The 17,806-nt window shown below is 41.8% G+C and overlaps 1 protein-coding gene across 1 annotated transcript in view; it reads right to left on the reverse strand.

Annotated features, from left to right (window-relative positions):
- The window catches only part of LOC124606255 (ATP-dependent translocase ABCB1-like), a 150,669-nt gene that overhangs the window by 79,443 nt on the left and 53,420 nt on the right, over positions 1–17,806 (reverse strand). The window contains exons 4-6 of the mRNA XM_047138232.1: positions 13,866–14,061; positions 4,287–4,511; positions 2,564–2,689 (exon numbers count right to left, since the gene is read on the reverse strand). Of these exons, the coding sequence (XP_046994188.1) occupies positions 2,564–2,689; positions 4,287–4,511; positions 13,866–14,061 (547 nt within the window). The remainder of the gene's footprint in view (positions 1–2,563; positions 2,690–4,286; positions 4,512–13,865; positions 14,062–17,806) is intronic.

Raw genomic sequence — 17,806 nt, forward strand, 5'->3', positions numbered from 1 at the left:
CATGACGTTCAAGAGAGTTCTCCAGTACAGATACTTCGGATCTACCAGTGACTACAGAATAGAAATGCACATCATGGAAAGAACATCAATGGGAATGAAATGCATGTGTTCCCTCAGGGAGGAGCTCAGCTCAAAATTGATAAAAACGAACAGAAAAATGAGAGTACACAGCAAAGTGATAACCCAGCAATCAACTACAGTTCAGAAACGCGGAACACGACTAAGCTGAGAAGGAAAAATTATTAATATCTGAAAGAAGAGTAATGAAGGAGATACGGGAATAAATCTTCGACAAAGGAGAATTTAGCAGCACGAAGAATGAGCCAATCTACCTCTTGATGCTTAGCAACAATCTTACAGAAGCTGAAATGCAAAAGAATTGATTGTGCGAGCCATGTATCCCGTATGCCAGAAGAAAGACCGGTGAAGAAGGCACTGGATAGGAAACCAAACACCACACGCCCCTTAAGACGACTACAGCAGCGCTGGAGGAAGACCTGGGGAAGGACCTGGCAGCCCTGAGGACTGAAGACGCCTGTTGGAACTGAGCACAAAACGCGAAGGAACTGAGGCAGTTTCTGCTAGCAGAGGGTGTCTGCTGGCCTTGTGATAGCTGTGTATGTACGTACGTACGTATGCGGAACACATATAGGCTTTCGTAAAAATTACTGTCAGTGTGAATTTGAACCCACAACTGGATACGTGAGGATTGCCAGATGAAGATGTAGGGCCTCAGTATGTAAATATAACATAATAGTCGATGTATGCATCAGGTGGCGAAGCCAAGTGGGAAAGCCCTCGGACAGTAGTCGGCCATTGACTGCTGCTGAAACGTATGTGGTGCATTTGTCTTCGTAAAGTCCTGGTAGAAAGAGTTTCTTGTCTCTGCTAGTCAGACAGGCTGCTGTATGACATTATACCGTCGATCGCCACGAAGACTCGGGCGAGGCAAAACGAAACATTTGTAATTGTCCTGCACAGTTGCTTTATGTGTGTGGAAACGATACCTACACGATACAAAAGCCCCATCTTTGACATTGCTGACCTCAGAAACCCGAATTTTTGCGTAGTCCCCGATACGCTGTAGCCCATGCGTTTTGAGCCCACGTTCAAAGTCGGTTAACTCGCGACGTGCTCCCGTCTTCACTACCATACCTCTCAGACACAGCGTGTAAACTCACGCTGTACACCGAGTATATCTAAAAGGGCAAACCATCCCTCAATCTTTAGCCCTTCATTCAAATCCCACTTCTACTTACTTTAATATATCTCTACAAGATGTAACTGCATGGATGTGCGGACATAGGGCTGAACGTATCAAGTGACCCTAGAGGCGATTGTTATCTACAGCGTTACAACTAGAACGTACGCGTATGTCGTGTCTGTTCTTTCGGACATATCCGAAGTCACTGTGAATCTAGACACAATGGAATTAAAGAAGTTAGCTGCCTTTGACGTAAATCAATTTGCGCTGGACTGGGATTAGAAACCGAGTCTCCTGCTGAACACTGGACACAGTGGTCATGGCAGCTGCACATACTGCTCTAACACGCCTCCCATCAGGCTCAAAATCTCAATTTATCCACACGCTACTGACGTGTTGCCACTTGTACATTATCCCCATTACTCGTGGCGTTTCGTCGGTTCCCTTAAGTGTTCGAGATTGGTGTACGTCTGCAACGAAGAAGGGATCATTGGCCTTCCTCGCCTACAAATGTAGTACCTTTCCTTTAAGACAGTCCGAAAGAATAGATACCATCTTTGATCCAGCAGCCGTTATGAATCAAAACACAAAGGAATTAAAGACATTAGCAGCCCGTGAGCATTGATTTAAATCAATAGGGAAAGTTGAAAATTTGTGCTGGACCGGGATTCGAACCTGAGTCTCCCGCTTACTAGTGAAATACGCTGACTACTGTGCCATCCGCACACAGCGAACATGTCTTGGAAAGCAGACATCACGTATATAATTAAGGTGATGGCTGGCAACGTTCCCTTCAGTGCCGGCCCGAGTGGCCGAGCGGTTCTAGGCTTTACAGTCTGGAACCGCGCGACCGCTACGGTCGCAGGTTTGAGTCCTGCCTCGGGCATGGATGTGTGTGATGTCCTTAGGTTAGTTAGGTTTAAGTAGTTCTAAGTTCCAGGGGACTGATGACCTCAGCAGTTAAGTCCCATAGTGCTCAGAGCCATTTGAAACATTTGAGCCCTTCAGTGCAGATGCACACCAAGCTCGACCTCTTACGGAAATCGGCGAGATGCTGCGACTAATGAGGCTAATGAACAGCGTAATTACATCAGTGGTGTGTGACACAAGTTTAGAATCTGGGTCTGACACCAGGTGTGCTAGGGTAGTCCATACAGTTGCGCTGACCATTGTGTCTGGTTGGTGTAGTGGTCAACGCGTCTGCCTTAGTGAGTGGGAGACATAGGTTTGAATACTAGTCCGGTGCAAATTTTCAACTTTCCCCATTGATTTAAATGAATACCATTATATTAGTGATTCAGATTACTATTAGTACCTCAGATTGGTTCATACTTGTCAACTGTCCTGTGAAATACTCACTGATCCCAGGCGAGGATCGTAGAATCTTTGAATAAGCTGGATGCACGTGGACTTCCCACAGCCGGAGCAGCCGACAAGAGCCACTGTCTCGCCAGCTTTGACTTTCAGGTTGAGGCCTTGAAGAATCTGAAACCAGGAAAGCACTTCAGGAAAATCTTAGTATGGTGTTGGCCCAGCTTCCACTCTCGCAGGCATACGTTCAGTCAGGTGCTGAAAGGTTTCTTTGGGAATGGCAGCCCATTCTTCACGCAATGCTGCACTGAGGAGAGGTATCGATGTCAGCCGGTGATGCCTGTCACGAAGTCGGGGGTCCAAAACATCCCAAAGGTGTTCTACACGATTCAGGTAAGAACTCTGTGCAGGCCAGTCCATTACAGGGATGTTATTGCCGTGTAACCACTCCGCCACAGGCCGTGCATTATGAACAGGTGCTCGATCGTGTTGAAAGATGCAATCGCCATCCCCGAATTGCTCTTCAACAATGGAAAGCAAGAATGTGCTTAAAACATCAATGTGGGCCTGTGATAGTGCCACCCAAAACAACAAGGGATGCAAGCCCTCTCCATGAAAAATACGACCACAGCATAACATCACCGTCTCCGAGCATTACTGTTAGCACTACACACGCTGGCAGATGACGTTCATCGGGCATTCGCTATAACCACACCCTGCCATCGGATCGCCACATTGTGAACGGTGATTCGTCACTCCATACAACGTTTTTCCACTGTTCAGTCGTCCAATGTTTACGCTCCTTGCACCAAGCGAGGCGTCGTTTGCCATTTACCGGCGTGACGTGTGGCTTATGAGGAGCCGCTTGACCATGAAATCCAAGTTTTCTCACCTCGCGGCTAACTGTCATAACACTTGCAGTGGATTTTGATGCAGTTTGGAATTCCTGTGTGATGGTGTGGATAGATGTCTGCCTATTACATATTGCGACCCTCTTCAAGTGCCGGCTGTCTCTGTCAGTCCAAAGGCGAGGTCGACCTGTACGCTTTTGTGCTGTATGTGTGCCTTCACGTTCCCACTTCACTATCACATTGGAAACAGTGAACCTAGAGATGTTTAGGAGTGTGTAAATCTCGCCTACAGACGAATGACACAAGTGACACCCGGTATCCTGACCATGTTCGAAGTTCGTGAGTTTCGCGGAGTGCCCCATTCTGCTCTCTCACGATGTCTAGCGCTACTCAGGTCGGTAATAGGGAGTACCTGCGAGTATGTGGAAGCACAGTTTACCTAATACGCGAAAAGTATGTTTTTCGGGGTGTCCGGATACTTTTGATCACATAGTGTATTTCTCTCTTTCATAATAACTGAAATAACAATATTAGAGAAAACGTTTGCTTGTGATCGTTACTGTGTTTAGATAAGTAGTTTCTTACGTGTTTGAAAACAGCACGTTGTAGCCACTTTGCTATTCGTCATTTTAATCCAAACGTTTTTAAAACTGGACGTAAGATGATGCAAAACAAAGGTTATAACATACACTACTTACGTACCGGACAAAAATAGTAAATCAGAGGGTATAGAATAGTGCAACAAATCAGTTGTGGCAAACAAGGGCTTCCCTAGTCGAACTTTTGAATCTGTTCGTGCGAATACGAGTTCAGGATCTGCTCCGGATACTACTCGTCTTAATGGATATGACAGTGAAGCTTCACGAATCAGACAACTTCAGTGAATAAAGCAATAATCTTTCAATTATTAATTGTCTTACCTGAACTCGCCGCCGTGACGGGTATTCAAAGTGGACGTTCTTGAAGGTGATATCCCCACGAGCGTAGTGCGGCTTGTCCCCCTCATCAGACAGACTGCTGATGCGCGACTCGCGGTCTATTACAGCAAATATCTTGGCAGCAGCGCCTCTAGCGGTAGAGAAAGCCTCAACACGAGAAGTCACCGAATAGAACACCCACGTCCCATTCATAACGGAAAAGAAAATCTGTATGGGAAAATAAAAATCCATCCATTAAAGACAGAAATTATCTGCCCAGCTTCCCAAATCCTCACAATAATAATTAATTCATCTTACATAGTATTTCAACTTACATGATACACAGCATGCATAATAATTAATTCCTACAGTACCGGTTTTCTAAATGTGTCCAACAGTATTCAACTTACTCCTTCCAAACACTCCATTTAATTGATGAGAATGTCTCACTTGCGGTTTTATGCGAACTGTATCAAATTATTCTGATAGTAATTGCGTATCTCTGGTACTCATGCTATTGGGAAACTTGCGCACTTACTTTATATTTGGGACATCGCTTGACCAAGGTCATTCACCTTAAGACATCATGAGTCCTCTCAGTGACGCCACACTTGTAAGTGACTTTATAATTCCTATCAGTGGGAAGCCAGGCCCACTTTTCCATTCCCTCTTCTCCCTTCCACTCCCCATTATCTCCAATAAATTATAGCGCAGCACTAAAAATAAAAGAGCCTTTCAAAAATCTAGCATATATGTGTTAATGGAAAACTAAAAACCCTATTCCCTTCCCTTTACTCCCATCTCGAGCCAAACATAGCTTGTTATTAAAATAAAACACCCAACGGAAAATCCAAGATGGTGGAAATACCCCAGTTGCGTTAGTGGGAAATAAAAAAAAAATCCTCCTTCCAACCAATCAGAGTGTACAGAGTGTAGTATATAAATGATGTGTTAATACGGTGTCAAATTACATTATTATTCAAATCAAGTCACACCCCTTCTCCCTCCCTCCTCTCTATCTCCTATCATTCAAACGACATGCCACTGTCTCAGTTGTTAGTTTCTCCATGTCTGGATGATTATGATGCTGTATCGTAATTGATGTTCATTAAATGAAAATGCGCTCCAGATGCTCTTTTTAGAGCTCTATTAAGTTCACATGACCGGCTTTGGGCTTTATATTAGGCAATTATCAAGTGCACTTGAAAGTTGGCTGTAGAGAAGCAATAACTTTCAGATGAACTGCCGGTCTCGGCCTCTATATAATGTCATTATTAAGCGCATCTGAAAGTTACACTGTAGAGAAGCAGTCTTGCTTCTCTGCAGCATAACTTTCAGACGCGCTTGATAGTTGTCTAATATAAACGCCGAAATCGCTCGTGTAAACTTAATGAAATTCTAAAAAAAACAACTGGAGCGGCTTTTCATTAAATATCCCAAATGTGCCCTATAACCCTTCCCCCTCCCCCTGCTTTCCAGTCAGTCATGGTGTAGTATTAAAATGATGTGTGAAAATTGTTACATTATTTTTAAAAAATCAGGTTCACCAAAATCAATTTTAAATTTTTTATTATTACCGGTTCCGACATATATTTTCTGTCATCATCGGGTCTGAAAGTTTAATAAACAGTGCAAGTCAAGGTGGTTAATATAAATATTATTTCATATAAACTCTGTTTTCCGTACATTACTGAAGCTTTAGACGGTACCTTGTACCTTATTAACAAAAGTCCATGATCTCTACAACACTATGTGGCTTGCAAATTTGTGAAGATTATGAACTTCCTTTAATATGTTACAAACTATGTTCTAAAGCTTTAGTGATGTATACGGTTTTTATACGAAATAATATGTGTATTAGCCACCTTGACTTTTGACGTTTGTTTATTAAACTTTCAGGTCCAATGAGGACAGCAGAGATATGACTAAACAGATAATCAGTAAAAGGATTTACAAGCCATCTTGAACAATATAACAATTCTGATCGCCGCCCCCCCCCCCCCCTCCACCCATCAACTGATACAGCGTCAAACATACGTAGAAATTGTCACACGTGCAGTAGAAGATTACGTAGCCCCAACTTGAAGATCAAAGATATTCGTTACTGCCTAGAAAGTCAAAGACATTCATTATTTATGGCATAAAAACGGTGTCAAGTTACGTTATTTACGTATACATACATACCTCTGACGAAATGTTAAAGTGATGCCAAGGCAAAGTTGTGCACTATTCAAGTAGGCACGTAGCTTTTACGAAAAATTTATCTTGCTGCATTTAATACGTCAACTCAATGTGTACATAAACATACTCTGGTGTAATTTAAAAATGAATCCAAGGTCAATGCTATGCATTATTTTTGTACACACATACCGAATAGTATCTTATCAGAGTACTCCTGGGCAATCAAACATGTTTCTGGAAAAATACATCTTCCTTACACTGAGTAACATGTCCGCGTCCTACGACGTCAAAAGATTACTGATGAGTTATGACTGTCAAAACTTCTTATATACTCTTAGAGATCACTGATCAAGACGCCAGTCTTGGTTGAGATAAGCACAGCGTTAAATCTCTCGTACATGGAAATTCCTTGTTTCCCATTTAGTTGAAGGCATCGTATATAAAGCAGATTCGTGAATAACCTGCCGTAATATTTATTGAGAACTGTGTTTTTGTTTTCATTTCAATTCTCATGTTAATTAGAGACGATTTTAGTGTTCCTTCATCTTGACGCAAAGAATCGATAAAATGTGTAGGGCACTTCTGGAACTCTGTACGGTTCACGAGCGAATTACTTCTAGGTCCTTTCGCCAATCAGTACAGTGGCTGAGTGTTGCAGTACATTTCAAGCGCTTGCTCAGTATTCTTTGTGCTAAAATGGACTGAATAGTTCTGTTTTACACCTATATAATCGAATATACTGCAGTCACAAGAAATCGAATACGTGTTTGCCTGAAAAGCTAAAATTACGTATCTTGCTGTTTCGAGTACTGCATTAGATTTAACTTGCCCCATCCATGTAACAATTTTAAGCGGAAAATATTCAATTGAACGCCAAGTACGGAGTGCTAGAGTCCACCGCAGAACATTTTTTTAAGTTGCTCCATAATAACATTTGTTCTTTCCCGGACACTCGCATTTATGGCATTTGCCAGTAAATCTTTCGATCACTATTTTCTACTTTGTATTTGCTTTATTCAGAGTAATACATTTAGTGACCTCTCTGCAACATGAATTTGTACTCAAGTACAAATTCATGTTGAGATTTTGAAATCATGTAATCCTCTGCGAACCCAAGTACCATCACGAGCGGGATACAGAAGCCGAAAAGTCCATCATCAGCAACAGATTCCATTAGCTCATTTTTATTTCCCCAACCAGCATTCTGTTATGCCGTCATTTGATGTAAAAGATGCATGCCCTTTAATTAGCGTTGAAATTCCTGGATAGCGCTCATGAAAACGAGTGAAATGCGCAATTTTTACTGAAATCGATCTCGTTGGCATTCTGTAGTCTTGACTCATCGACAAATCTTTCCTCATATACAGATGACTCTCGCATGACAATGGTTAGGTGTTCTCATATTGTATCAGAATCAATATGGAATCGTTGTATGCGAAAATAGGTTGACCAAATGGTTCATTCTTATGATATTCGAAACGAATAATGCAGACGTCACCGACATTTTTTTCTCACACTCATTACGTAACTACTCATCATCATCATGAGTTTCTTCTTCTCCTTCTTTTCCCTCGCCTAACACAAAGACGAATAACAACTCACAGGGAATGTCGGTCGTATTTTTAGTACTCTGCATCCTAATGCTGAAACTTCCTTATTTTTCCTCTCTTCTTCTTCTTCTTCCTCTTCTTCATAATCACTTTAACACCATTGTACTAGAATTTCGTCAAAGTTTCCAAATTGTTTCATTGAGCTACAAGTTTCAGTGATATATTACGCCATCGTCAGACCCCTTGACCGACCTGTAGGAAGATTCCCACCACTGGTTCAATCACAATAGGGGTCAACCTTCAATGACTGATATCCGTAAATGACGGCAATCACTTCATACATCACCGCCCTTTTTATTAGATCGCATTGTTCTCTGTTTATCTGTTCGGTATAAATTTTAAACTTCCAGATGAGATAGAGACTTGAAATTCTAAACATAGCTCAAAACTCGATGACAATGCAATATTAACCCGCTTTCGTGCTGGTCTGTTCGCTAGGGATGGGGGTGACGATGAAAAAGATAATGCCAGATGTACGCTGCCCTGCAGACCTGGGGTGCTGTGCGGGTCCTTCTACAGTTATATCTACACTCCGCAAGCCACGCTATACAGGGTGGTCCATTGATCGTGACCGGGCCAAAAATCTCACGAAATAAGCGCCAAACGAAAAAACTACAAAGAACGAAACTCGTCTAACTTGACTGGGGAAACCAGATGGCGCTATGGTTGGCCCGCTAGATGGCGGTGCCATAGGTCAAATGGATATCAACTGCGTTTTTTAAAATAGGAACCCCCATTTTTAGTACATATTCGTGTAGTACGTAAAGAAATATGAATATTTTAGTTGGATCACTTTTTTCGCTTTGTGATAGATGGCGTTGTAATAGTCACAAACATATGGCTCACAATTTTAGACGGACAGTTGGTAACAGGTAGGTTTTTTAAATTAAAATACAGGACGTAGGTACGTTGGAACATTTTATTTCGGTTGTTTCAATGCGATACATGAACCTTTGTGAACTTATCATTTCTGAGAACGCCGGCCACGTTGGCCGAGCGGTTCTAGGAGCTACAGTCGGGAACTTCGTGACCGCTACGGTCGCAGGTTCGAATCTTGCCGCGGGCATGGATGTGTGTGGTGTCCTTAGGTTAGTCAGGTTTAAGTAGATCTAAGTTCTAGGGGACTGATGACCTCAGAAGTTAAGTCCCATAGTGCTCAGAGCCATTTGAAACATTTCTGAGAACGCATATTGTTACAGCGTGATTACCTATAAATACAACATTAATGCAATAAATGCTCAGAATGATGTCCATCAATCTCAATGTATTTGGAAATACGTGTAACGACATTCCTCTCAACAGCGAGTAGTTCGCCTTCCGTAATGCTTGCACATGCACTGACAATGCGCTGACGCATGTTGTCAGGCGTTGTCGGTAGATCACGATAGCAAATATCCTTCAACTTTCCCCACAGAAAGAAATCCGGGGACGTCAGATCCGGTGAACGTGCGGGCTATGGTATGGTGCTTCGACGACCAATCCACCTGTCACGAAATATGCTGTTCAATACCGCTTCAACCGAACGCGAGCTAAGTGCCAGACATCCATCATGTTGGAAGAACATCGCCATTCTGTCATGCAGTGAAACATCTTGTAGTAACATCGGTAGAACATTTCGTAGGAAATCAGCATATATTGCACCGTTTAGGTTGCCATCGATAAAATGGGGGCCAATTATCCTTCCGCCCATAATGCCGCACCATACATTAACCCGCCAAGGTCGCTGATGTTCCACTTCTCGCAGCCATCGTGGATTTTCCGTTACCCAATAGTGCATATTATGCCGGTTTACGTTGCCGCTGATGGTGAATGACGCTTCGTCACTAAATAGAGCGCGTGCAAAAAATCTGTCATCGTCCCGTAATTTCTCTTGTGCCCACTGGCAGAACTGCACACGACGTTCAAAGTCATCACCATACAATTCCTGGAGCATATAAATATGATACGGGTGCAATCGATGTTGATGTAGCATTCTCAACACCGACGTTTTTGAGATTCCCGATTCTCACGCAATTTGTCTGCTACTGATGTGCGGATTAGCCGCGACAGCAGCTAAAACACCTGCTTGGGCATCATCGTTTGTTGCAGGTCGTGGTTGACGTTTCACATGTGGCTAAACACTTTCTATTTCCTTAAATAACGTAACTATCCGGCGAACGGTCCGGACACTTGGATGATGTCGTCCAGGATACCGAGCAGCATACATAGCACACGCCCGTTGGGCATTTTGAGCACAGTAGCCATACATCAAAACGATATCGACCTTTCCCGAAATTGGTAAACGGTCCATTATAACACGGGTAATGTATCACGAAAGATATATTGTCCTCACTGGCGGAATGTTACGAGACACCATGTACTTATACGTTATTGACTATTACAGCGCCATCGATCACAAAGCGAAAAAAGTGGTCCAACTAATTCATTTTTCTTTACGTAGTACACGAATATGTAATAAGAAATGGGGGTTTCTATTTTAAAAAACGCAGCTGATATCCGTTTGACCTATGGCAGCGCCATCTAGCGGGCCAACCATAGCGCCATCTGGTTTCCCCCTTCAAGCTAGAAGAGTTTCGTTCTTTGTAGTTTTTTCGTTTGACGCTTATTTCGTGAGATATTTGGCCCGGTCACTATCAGTGGACCACACTGTATGTGTACTGATGTGTGGTGCAAGGATCTTGTACGGCACTGTGACTAATCCCCTTTCCTGTTCCAGTCGCGAATGGTTCGCAGAAAGCTGTGAAGCCTCTGTGTGGGTTCGAGTCTAATTTCATGTTCCTGGACTGCTCACGAGATATACGTAGGAGAAATCAATGCATTGGCTGAGACTTCTAGATCTTTAACAGTAAACCACACTGTGATGCAGAACACCTCTCCCACAACCTCCGCCACTGGAGCTGGTTGAGGATCTCCGTGACTCTTTTGAGCTTAGTAAGTGAACATGTAAGGAAATGAGGAAATCTACTGCTCTACTTTGGATTTTCTGTCTGTCCTCTTTCAATCCTATCTGGTATGGATCACAGACTGAGGAGCAGCATTCAAGCGCCAGTCCAACGAGGGTTTTGTAACCTACCTCTTTTCTTGATGCATTAAATTTCCTCAGAAATATTCCGATGGATCTTAGTCTGGCATGTACCTTAGCGGCGACTAATTTGTCCTCACCATCTTCTTGATCGTTCCTGATATTGTGTGACTCCGACTCTCTCAAAGGGACGGAAAAAATGTGGAGTTCATAAGTTCCACATTTTAAAGTAACTCTGTTCGAAATTTACGCATCGCCTGTCTGGTTATGAAAATAGAACTTATTATTTTTTAAAGTAATAATCGGTATGGAATTGTAGGCAAATGAGTTGAGTAAGGCAGTTTCGTACGGTTGATGAGATAAAAAAAAGGTTCAAAGGTGTGTGAAATCTTATGGGACTTAACTGCTAAGGTCATCAGTCCCTAAGCTAACACACTACCTAACCTAAATTATCCTAAGGACACACACACACACACACACACACACACACACACACACACATGCCCGAGGGAGGACTCGAACCTCCGCTGGGACCAGCCGCACAGTCCATAACTGCAGCGCCTTGGACCGCTCGGCTAATCCAGCGCGGCTGATGAGATGAATTTAGTGTAAGGTTAAATATAGCAGTTATAACAGAGCTTTTACCAGTCAATTTAAACGTTGGACCATACTCGACGACGTCCATTGCGATACTGGCAGTATGTGCTGGGAGACTTGTTAATTTATCTATAGTTCAGAAACTTTTAACAAAGATGACCATGCCTTTGTATGTTAGGTGAGTGATACGAATGTATTAATTCTGCTTCATAATAGAACTTTTAAAATATATCACTATTCACGGAGGAGGCAGAAAATTGCCGATGCTAACAAACTAGTATATAACAGTACACTTCCTCTTGTAATGGAATGTGAAACTGGTTTCCTTTCAGTCTGGAGGTTAAAAATCGTGCTTCCACACCTTTAAGACGTTTTGGGAAAAATTATGGTAAACCCCTTTTTAGCATAATTTTCTAAGTAAATATTGGTGAACATGCGTGTTGGAAGGCTGTTTAAGCAGATTTCTTCCCCTTCAAATACAGACGAAGTCCATATTTCCTATGTGGTCCTAAGTACAAACCCTTCCCTTCACAAAGTGCTGTTACTTTCATTATATGATTATGTCTTTGCATCTGAACCAATTTTAGCGAACAGCCTTCGCATCGTTTTTTGCCTTAACAGTACAAGTGGCTCCACTAGCTAGTCCTCTGAGCGCAGATAATGCAGCAAATATTGGAATGATAGGTAAAACTGAACGTGTTTTCGGAGTGGCTCTTATGCGCTCTCTGCAGAGCGGTCATGCATTTGGAGCACCTTGTAAAGCAATTTTACGAGCTTTTTACGCAGCTGTTATGAGATTACAGCCCGGTGTCATACATTTAGTCTACTTCGGACTATTTTAATGATTTTATTGGTTACATTCTCTGCTTTTTTACGCCTCATTTTAAGATTAGGCTCTAAGAAGGAGAGGAGGGAGGAGGGGCCACAATTTTTACACGTCGTTTTGATACTAGACTGTAACTGGATGGAGACTGGAAAGACGGCGAGGGGGATGGGGAAAGAATTGTTAATTTCCCATTAATACAATTGGGATAACTTCGCCCTCTTGGATTTTTATGGTTAGTTGGAGATAAGGAGGAGGGTATAAAGGGGAGGGGAGCGGAAAGGGGCGTATCAGCTTGTCCATTGCCGATAACTCCTCGGAGACCAGAGACCCTTAGCTGGTTTGTCCTGTTGGTTGCCCCTAGCCTCACAAGGGCTTCATGGCATTTTGCAACAATCTCTGATCTCATTCCAGGCGCTAATAGAGATTTCAGATGTCCTTCGCTGTGTGAATGAATATAGATGCTACGAATCTAGTAGCACCTACGTAGATTCTCCTCTGCACACACACTGGTAGCAAATATTTCCTCGTGGAGTACCATGGCAGCTTCATAGAGAAACTGCTATCTATAGTCTCTAGGCTTTATCCCGTATACTCCGGCCTTCGTCTGTTATTTGTCCGTCAGTAAACCAGAACGTGTCTCCTGAACAGTATCATGGTTCATTCTTCCACTGCTCCTTACTTCCAACTGTTACCTCGAGAGTTTTGTTGAAGCAGCTGGAAGTTTTTGTATAGTTACCAGGCATTTCCCCGACGATTCCTATACCTGTCACTTTCACTGGTGTGGAATTATTGATATCCTAAAGGTTTCCAGTTTTTTCCAGTTTATAATGAATTATTACGCCGGAAAAGTAGTCATATTACCTAAAACTGGTGTCAGGTAGAGGAAACGGCACCATGCCATAATACCTTCATTAATTTAATTGCAACATCTGCCTTTATCAGTATAAATGGAAATGAGCGTTTGGCGTCATTGGCCGGGATGCTCCTTGCGGGGCAGGTCCGGCCGCCTTGGTGCAGGTCTCATTACATTCGCCGCCACATTGTGGGACCTGCGCGCCGGATGATGATGAAGACAACACAACACCCAGTCTCTGAGCGGAGAAAATCCCCGACCCAGCTGGGAATCGAACCCGGGCCCGTAGGACGGCCATCCGTCACGCTGACCACTCAGCTATCGGGGCGGACTTTATCAGTATGAATACAGCAGATAAATAAATGTACAGCTATATGGATTTGATTGATGCCCAAACGTGGTTGACTTTCACGTTAATAGTATCCACTCCCATGTTGGTCTATAAGAGTTGTCAATTTATTGTACGATACGGCACCCAGTGTTTCATACTTACAGTGATCATTGTGCTGACGTCATAGGTCTTTTGGCTCTCAGGGTAGTCTTTGTCTCTGATAATGAGTTCCACACCATACCAGAACGCTACAGCGTACCCGCCGAACATTGAGATCCATGATACTGCTTCGTTTATTCCGTTTATGAAATTTTTTCTCTTGCTAATGTTAAAGGCACCTTGGAGTTTCTCGCTGTACCTGAAACAACAAATATGTTCTATCCAAGTTGAAAGTACTTATCATTGGTTTTCTGGGAAGTAATAAATGGCAGAAGGTGGCACTCCCTCAAATTTCATTGTTGATTTATTTAAAGACATGTGTAAAAGGAATGCTCATACAAAAATAAAAATAGTTCTATTTTCCTCATGTCATTGCAATAACATTGAGGTGGCGAACAATGTGTTTAATTTTGTTTCTGAGACATAAGTTGCTTTTTAGCGATCCACTTGGTGTACATAGTTCCTCTACTGAACTCCGATCGTGGCGTCTGCGTTATAAAATAATCACTCCTTATTTTAAGCTACTTACTGTCTAAAATGGAAATTGAAGGTGAACAAGAAGACTACTTGTTAAAAACCTTCTCAGTCACCATGATTTCAGGGAACGAAAATGCCCTGCATGAATTTCATACAGTAAGTTACGAATATGACCATAAACCTTTTTTGCAGAAAATTAAAACCACTGAACCAAACTCGGACCTAAACTATCCTTTACAAAAAAAATAATAGTGTAAGTTACACATGAAAGTAACATATCAGACAACCAGTCAGGTATATAGCGTATGATTATGACTAAAGTAACAAAGTAAAATGAGTAGGTTTCATAATATATACATGTGTAATAATCAACAAATAATTGAATAAGTAAACTTTAAAACACGTAGGATTACGATTTTATAAGGCTGTTACTTTACAGACACTATTTTGTGGAAATGGATCATGGATGGTAAACAGGAGGTAAGAAATATGTATTCAAGGTACAGAGATTAGATTTCTAAGAAGTGTGAAACATAATCAGAACTGAACTAAATATATGCAGCGTGAAACAAAAGTCATTTTCGTTTCATAGCGAAAAAACTATCAACGTGCAGTCCATTTAACAAAGCATGTAAATGTGGAGTAGTATTGGTATGGGCGGCCTGGCACACACTTCAAGTGGCCGCTTGTAGTCAGCACTGCAGTTGTCGCATTCCAAGATGGTGATGGTGGGAAATTAAAAACTATTTCGAGTGGTGGTGGTGAGAAGAAATCGAAGAGTGTGGAAGAGAGAAATTTTAAAAAGTCGAAAATGGAAGAATTATCCCAGTTGTGCTTTGCGAACCCTCTGGCATCACAACCCAGGCGCCAGGTGTTAAAGTGAACAAACAATCAAAATTGATATGATCCATAGTGATGTGCTGTGTTAGGGAATCATGAGGACTGACTAGGAAACAATGTTGTTGCCTACTTAACACCGCCCACGCATTTTAAGGTAGAGATGCGAAGCAATAGTGTGTTATACTTGAGACATGATTGTCATTGAAGCAGCACCTAACAAAGACTGCAGCTAAATTGTGGTTAAGACATAATATTCTGCAGAAATTATGATGTATAACACTAAATTCTGCATCTTCAGCCTTAAAATCATCTAGCTACTCAGTGATAGAATACAGTAGCCCTGTCTACATGAGCAACAGCATCACAAAGCTATCGGGCATGGATGTGTGTAATGTTCTTAAATTAGTTAGGTTTAAGTAGTTCTAAGTCTAGGGGACTGATGACCTCTGATGTTAAGTCCCATAGTGCTTAGAGCCATTTGAACCACACAAAGCTAGTAGATGGGCAACTACATCAGACAACGAGAATTGTCACTGCTACAATTAAGTCTACTGCAGTATTTTTGCTACCTGCCCTGAGCTGCATTCCACTACATAACCTAATAAGAAAGAAGGTTCTTATGAGCAAATACAAGAACAATCTGGTGCAACCAACAGATGCACATTAATGGGGACATACCTGCTACGTGACTGAACAAAATCCTCTCCAGACATCTCCAAATCAGAACAGTTAGCAACCTAATGAACCTTAGCCTCAGTCTCCAGGAAGCTTGGCTGCAAAAGTGGTATAACAACACTCCACTAGAGCTCCATTGTCTTCTCCACATCAACAACAAACTGTGGGAACTGAATCTGTCCACAGGACATGGAGAAGACTCAGTAGGATCTGGACTAGATATGGGAGGATGGTGACCTGTTATGCAGATGGGGAACGACTACCACTGCAAAGATAGACTGCCAGACAAATCATTGAAGTCTGACCATAAAATATATAGCCTTGAAACCAATTGAGCAGATGTGATCAGTTACCAGAAAACACATATTATGTCTATAAATTTGTATGCTACGTACTTCTTTTATTTGTACTTGTAAAATGATGTTGAAAACATGTATGATTAATAGCAATAATATTTAAGTAAAATGTAAAGACAATTACAATATTACAATATGTCCAACATCTGTGCCATATATCAAAAAATAAGTAAGCTTCACCTAACTAATGGGTAAAATGGCGTCATGTTCTAAATTATCTGATAGTCTGAATTTAGCTCCATGTTCAAAAGTATCCCAACAATCTCCATGTACAAAAGCATGCCAACAACTTAAATTATCTTTCAAAAAGAATATAAACGGTCTTACAGTATCTCATCATCCAAAATATGTACATTTCATTGTCAGAAAACACACACACACAAAATACACATATGCAAACAAGGTTTATTTCAAGTGCCTCCAATGATACATTCATTTCTAAAATGTCTGCCAACATTCATGAAAGGGTCAAGCTTTCAGTGTTCGACATCTAAAATGGACACATCAGAATTATGTCAGCTGTTGTTGTTGTGGTCTTCAGTCCTGAGTCTGGTTAGATGCAGCTCTCCATCCTACTCTATCCTGTGCAAGCTGCTTCATCTCCCAGTACGTAGCATAGCCTACATCCTTCTGAATCCGATTAGTGTATTCATCTCTTGGTCTCAGTCTATGATTTTTACCCTGCGCTCCAATACTAAATTGGTGATCCCTTAATGCCTCAGAACATGTCCTACCAACCGATCCCATCTTCTAGTCAAGTTGTGCCACAAGCTCCTATTCTGCCCAACTCTATTCAATAAATCCTCATTAGTTATGCAATCTACCCATCTGATCTTCAGCATTCTTCTGTAGCACCACATTTCGAAAGCATAGTTTCTCTTCTTGTCAAAACTATTGATCGTCCATGTTTCACTTCCATACATGGCTACGCTTCATACAAATACTTTCAGAAACGACTTCCTGACACTTAAATCTATAACGAATGTTAACAAATTTCTCTTCTTCAGAAACGCTTCCCTTGCCATTGCCAGTCTACATTTTATATCTCCTCTACTTCGACTATCATCAGTTATTTTGCTCCCTGAATAGCAAAACTCCTTTAGTACTTTAAGTGTCTCATTTCCTAATCTAATTCCCGCAGCGTCACCCGACTTAATTCGACTACATTCCATTATCCTCGTTTTGCTTTTGTTGATGTTCATCTTATATCCTCCTTTCAAGACACTGTCCATTCCGTTCAACAGCTCTTCCAAGTCCTTTGCTGTCTCTGACAGAATTACAATGTCATCGGCGAACCTCAAAGTTTTTATTTCTTCTCCATGGATTTTAATACCACCTCCAAATTTTTCTTTTGTTTCCTTTACTGCTTGCTTAATATACAGATTTAATAACATCAGGGATAGGATACAACCCTGTCTCACTCTCTTCCCAACCACAGCGTCCCTCTCATGTCCCTCGACTCTTATAACTGCCACCTGCTTTCTCCACAAATTGAAAATAGCCTTTCGCTCCCTATATTTTACCCCTGCCACCTTCAGAATTTGAAAGAGAGTATTCCAGTCAACACTGTCAAAAGCTTTCATAAGTCTACAAATG

Source organism: Schistocerca americana, chromosome 3 (assembly GCF_021461395.2).
Source record: "Schistocerca americana isolate TAMUIC-IGC-003095 chromosome 3, iqSchAmer2.1, whole genome shotgun sequence".
In the NCBI taxonomy this organism is placed as follows: domain Eukaryota; kingdom Metazoa; phylum Arthropoda; class Insecta; order Orthoptera; family Acrididae; genus Schistocerca; species Schistocerca americana.